General features: G+C 47.7%; 1 protein-coding gene across 1 annotated transcript; it reads right to left on the reverse strand.

Annotated features, from left to right (window-relative positions):
- Positions 1 to 4,839: 4,839 nt before the first annotated feature.
- On the reverse strand, positions 4,840 to 5,842 carry KCTD12 (potassium channel tetramerization domain containing 12). The gene has a single exon (XM_042868010.1). It carries the CDS (start codon positions 5,840 to 5,842, stop codon positions 4,865 to 4,867), a length of 978 nt encoding a protein of 325 aa, XP_042723944.1. The 3' UTR covers positions 4,840 to 4,864.
- Positions 5,843 to 6,078: the final 236 nt, after the last annotated feature.

The raw sequence follows: 6,078 nt of genomic DNA on the forward strand, positions 1-6,078 counted from the left end.
CCAGTGTCACAAAAGTAGGCATGGACATTCACCTCCTCAATCTATGCTTGGACTACTGTGTCTCCCTTTGACAAAAGATTTTATATAGACAGTGCCAAGCATTAATTATAGTAATTTGTTGTTAGCCTATTTTCCCTAAGGAAAAAGGTTCACGCATTCATTGTCTGTTTGGTTGAACATCTGCCCTCCTTAATAACTTCTGAGCTCATGGGTAATTTCAAAGAAAATTGAAAGAACTAAGAAACCTCACAGATGTTGCATTCTTACAAAATCCATAAATACTGATGGCTGGATAAAGGAATGGGAAAAATGCAGATGTTCACTGAGGGAGAAAGATAGAATTCAGCCATAATCCTCGGTATGGCAGATATCAAAGAAGGTGTCATCTTTTACCCATAGAAGTAAAATAAAAGTAGTGTGGCTAAACATTTGAAGTGGTGATGCAAATGAAATGAGAGCTAACTTTGTAGAAAGACAGGCACAAAGTTCTGCTAAATAATGAAACAACCTCCTTTCTCGTACTATTATGTAACAACAAAGCTCTCAAATACTATCAACTCATCAGATGACTTGATGAAACTTCCTTCATAGAATCATAGAATCATAGAATGGCCTGGGTTGAAAAGGATCAAAACAATCACCTAGTTTCAACACCCTGCTGTGTGCAGGGTTGCCAACCACTGGATGTGCCCAGAGCCACATCCAGCCTGGCCTTGAATGCCTCCAGGGATGGGGCATCCACAACCTCCTTGGGCAACCTGTTCCAGCGTGTCACCACCCTCTGGGTGAAAAACTTCCTCCTAATATCTAACTGAAACCTCCCGTCTCAGTTTAAAACCATTTCCCCCTGTCCTATCACTATCCACCCTTGTAAACAGCTGTTCCCCCTCCTGTTTATATGCTCCTTTCAAGTACTGAAAGATTGCAATGAAGTCTCCCTGGAGCCTTCTCCTACAAGCTAACTAAGCCCAGCTCCCTCAACCTTTTTTAATAGGAGAGGTGCTCCAGCCCTCTGATCTTAATGGCTTTCCTCTGGACCTGCTCCAAGAGTTGTCTTTCTTGTGCTAGGGGCCTTCAGTTAATTCTGTTGCATTGTAACCATTCTACCCAAGAAAACCTCCATAAAATATAGATGCTTCACACAAGTGGTTTTGACTGGCATTACTAACCTGCAACGAATCTGACCACAGCACACTCCACTGGGTTTGTAACAGTTTATTGGAGTTCACAGGGTAGCCAACACCATCACCCTTCTGTTCCATAGCAGTTTCCAAGTGCGTTTCTCTCAGGTCTTTCCTTGAGTATTAAAGCTTCCTTCATTAAATAATTATTATATCTAAGTTAATTATATTTAATTAGTTTCTTAAAAAACATGGGCATCTTACATTAACGTTTTGTGCTTTTCAAATTAAACTATTTATTCACTATGGTTCCCTGAGGATGGATTTATACAGAGTGGTACCACAGAAATTCTCTGTGACACTTAAAATGCTCAGAGCATTATACATTTCTGTTTATCGTGCTACGGCTGTTACTAGAAATCCCCATTCTTGGTTCGATGTTCCTGTTTTATTTATTAGCTACAAGTATTTGTTCAATGGTTATGACACTGTGAACAGAGTGCAAAGCCAACAACATCTTTACTAGAGTAAAAAGGACAGCATGAATCACACAACCAAGTTAATATTTAAAGAACAACAATTTAATTTGGTACGCAACATTTTCCTAGGAGGATCTTTATTTTCAATGCTATACATGTGAAAATAAGAATGAGCAAGTGGTTTGTTATCTACATGTATAAAAATATAAACATCCTATCAAACATCCGCAGTCACCCTTCACGATATGCATCACTGAAAATCTTCAATTCTAATTAAAAGAAACGACTGAGTTTAACAGCTCTTGTAAACGCTACTGCATTTATCTCTAAGTAAATGTACAGTGAACAGCTGCAAACCATGTGTGGGGCTCTAGCAGTGTGCCTTTAGATATTCTCCTTCTGAAGAATAATGGGTTAGAGGAGCTATTGCGTCCATCCATTCTCCGAGTGCTCACCACAGGAGAGCACACAAACTCAGGGACTTGGCCTGGGGCATTTTACCTTTTGAAAATTTGACTGAAATTGCCAATTAACCTTTAAGAAATACAGAGTTTTCTGCAGCAAGTCATCAAATGACTGTTGAATTTGTGGCACTGTCATTTCAAACTGAGATTTTAAATATAAAATGAGCAGCCTCATTGTCTAATACTAATCACACTTAGAAGAGTTTTTTAGCACAAAGATTATTTTTTAAATGATCTATTTACATTTTTATTATATCAACTTTTACTTAAAATTCTGAGAGTTCCTGGGTCACCTGCCATCAAATGGGCCAGCACTCACTGATCAAACTACAGGCATTCTTTGTTAGAGAGATGCATTCAACCACCTGGAAGTTAAGGTATGATTCACATTCAAGCAAATATGTAATCAATTTTAGTTCTACACTGATGGTGATATTCGCGTTCAGTTTTCTGCCATAGAAACAGGTATAAGAAACCAATAAAACATTACCATATTATGTACACAGCGTAATATGTAACTGCTCAGCTAGATATGAAATTTTGTAGCACTAAAGTGATTAAAAAACTAAATGATTCGTGTAAAATGCTTATATACTGTATATATATATACATACTAAATCACAAGTTCAATTCAAAACTGCCCCTATTCATAGCTTCTATGATGGATTTCATAAGCTACCAGATTCTTAAAAAAAGAAAGCTATCTAGAGCGAATCCGAACACTTCCACTGAAATTTTATACAAAATTTTAAAAAACATACTTCAGAGTTACTTAACAGAAATTAGAAAAAGACAGTCATTATTCTTGAGAATGACATTGTACAGACCTAGTAGCTATGATCAAGCTCCTTTCACTTGCAGCGTAAAGAAATTATCTCAGAGTAAGGCATAGGACAAACAGGTTTCAATCTGTCTTCAGGTGTATTGGCCTCTCACTCTATCTTATTGCTCATCTAACAAGACATGGACATTGCTCTACACTTAAAAATACTCTGTTACACATCTATCTACAGCTGGACAATATTCAGAGCTTTCGCATGTGCATCATCACTTTAGTCACACTGATAAACAATCTTGCCAATTACAAAAACTCATGGCTATGGAAGTTATTTTCAGTTTTATGCAACTGCAGATATACTTAGTGAACGACCAAGTGATGCACATGGAGACTGAGCGCTGGAACTCAGTACGTAAGCGGCTATAGCTCTTTTCAAAGGAACTAAGGTTTAAAAATAAAACCCTACTACGAAATTCTTTGGTTAGACGTAAGTGCTAGCAGTATTTCTAAATTTGGGGTTAGAATGATCAACTTGTTAATCAATAGTTTAAAAAAAAATGCAACTTCAGGCGTTAAACGTTGAATTCTTTCAACGTTACATTTAAGATATTTTTCTGTCACCATCTGAACAGACAACACAGGCTTCAAAATCAGGTGTTAAAGTGCTTTTGTACTCAAACCTTCACGAATTTATTGGAAAGAACTGCTTGACTTTCTGTACTGTGCAAACCACTCTCGGGCCATAGGTTGCAAAGTAAGCTGTGGTTGTCTTCTACAAGAGAGACTACCAAGTCGCATAAACACAACGCAACTTTACTTCCTTAAAGGGCAATTTCTCCTGAAGAATACTGTCACCTCCCTTTCATAAGGATGGGGCTTAATCCTTTCTAAGAATGAGCTGTGTGGCAGGAGAGGTTCTTAACTCTCAGCAGTCACTTCCCAGGTAATACTGACATGAAAAACAAGAAACTTAAAAATGTTGCTTCAGCATCAGTTCCATTGGCTTCAAAATTTTACACCACTAAAATGACAAAACTCAAAGTAATAAGCAAGGTACTCTTGATTACACTTAAAAATCCATCTGCTTCTATTCAACATACACACACAATTTCACCATGACAGAAGCAGGCTCCACCTTCACCATGGCATCCCAGCTGTCACCCCACCCCAGTAATTTGGAGGATGCTAAGGAAATATGCACTGCATTTTCTATGCATATTGCAGACTTCAAGAGAATTACAAGGACTTCATGCCACCCATGAAAGTTACAATGTACACAGCATTTTAAGTTCCCAAAGCACTGCCCCTTGATTCTGCAGACACTACAGTTCGACAGCTGGTTATCCTAAGAACAGTGCTCCACTGCAGCCTCACTCTCCTGCTGCACAGGCCTCGGCCCAGCTCCACAGCCTGGGAAGTTCAGAGGCTGAGGGAGGGCAGATGGACACGGATGGATCTGGTCACAAAGAGCTTGCTTCCTGCAAAATTATTCATCTCTACAGGTTAAGTACAAGCAGCAATGCCAGTGTGACAGGCAGCCATCACCGCCACATGGCTGTCCTTCACAGGTTGGCATCGCCTTCATGGGAGGGGCCATAAAACGGGCTGCCATAACCTGCTCAAAGAGGTAAAATATCAGTCTGAGCATGGGGATGAGAGAAGACACCTACCAGTTCAACAGAAATCACTGAAAAGCAACCGGAAAAGAGTTCTTTGGTCCCTACACCCCAATCTGACAGCACTGCATGGAGAAGCAGGGGCTGGGCACACGTACGCCTTCCTGGCTGGGGTGTTTATCTACACCCGTGACCTCTTCCCTCCCCTCTCCCAGCACAGCTACCGGGGGGCACGAGGGGGCACAGGGCAGCCGGGCCACGCCGCGGCAGCCAAAGCGGACTGCAGCACGGCGGCTCCCGCCCCCGGGGCCCTCCGGGGCTGTGCGCTGTGGTGAGGCTAGGCGGGGGCCGGCGGAGGAGCCCCGCAGGTGCGAGGGCCGCGCAGCCCCGCGCCGCCGGGCGGGGCTCAGTCTCTGCAGAAGACGTACTCGGTGTAGCTGGTCCAGATCTTGTCCTCGGCGGGACCACCCTGCTCGGGGCCGAAGGCGCAAGTGCCGGTGGAGGAGCAGGCGGCCATGCGGAAGCCGGCCTCGGAGAGACGGTCGAAGGCTTGCTCGAGGAAGTTGAACTTGAGGTAGTAGCGGGCGGTGTAGCGCTCGGGGGGGCGATCGGGGTCGCGGCTCTCGTTCAGCGTTTCCCCGAAAACCTCCTTGGCCAGCGCGGTCTTGCCGCACACGGTGATGCGCGCCACCCGCCGGAACTTGGCGTCGGCCTGCGCCTCCCGCCCGATGGTGTAGGAGCCGCGGTAGCCGATGGTGATGTAGCCGGAGCGCCGCCCGCCCGCCCCGTCCAGCGACTGCGAGGGCGTCAGCAGCGGCCCGCCCGAGGGGCTGCGGCTGGCGGTGGGCGACGGCGCGGACGCCGCCGCGGCGCCTCCTTCCGCGGGCTCTGCCTCCAAGCAGCCGAGGAGCGGCGGTTCGTCGGCGCACAGCGAGCCGTCGCGGTGCAGCGCGGCGGGGCGGGCGGCGGCGGTGGCGGCCCGAGCCTGCGCCAGGCGGCGCGCCAGGTCGGGCAGCTGGAAGTACTCGGCTTCGCGCTGCAGACGGCTGCGTTCGGGGAAGTGCTCGGGCAGCACCAGCTGCAGGTCCCGCAGGTAGTCCAGGATGTAGCGGAAGAGGAAACCGTCGCGGTCGAGGAAGAAACGGCCCTTGCTGTCCCGAGGCAGTTCGCTGGGCTGCTGCTGCGAGAACATGCGCCAGAGCAGCGAGTCTCGCACCGAGACGACGGTGCAGCGCCGCGTCACGTACACCTGCCCGCCCACGTTCAGCTCCACGATCTCGGGAAAGGCCGACCAGCCGCCCGCCGCCGCTGTCGCCCCGCTCCCCGCCGCCGGCGACACGCCGCCGCCGTTGGGCAGCCCGCGGGCGCTGTCCGCCAGGGCCATGCCGAGGGAGCCCGCCGCGGGCGGGAGATGCCGCCTTCCTCCTCCTCCTCTTCCTCCTGCTGCCGCTGGCAGGTGCCGCGGGGCCGTTGCCCGCCGGAGCCCCCGCCCCGTCGGTGCGTGGAGCCGGGCGGCCGCACTACAGACCGGGCGCCTCCGTCGGACTACAAGCGGAGCGCCCCGGCGGCGGCGGGGCCGCGTTTATGTACGCGGCCGCAGCCGGCGGGAGGCGGAGGAGG

This window comes from Lagopus leucura, unplaced genomic scaffold, assembly GCF_019238085.1.
Source record: "Lagopus leucura isolate 7727_CA_CO unplaced genomic scaffold, USGS_WTPT01 Super-Scaffold_100001, whole genome shotgun sequence".
NCBI lineage: Eukaryota > Metazoa > Chordata > Aves > Galliformes > Phasianidae > Lagopus > Lagopus leucura.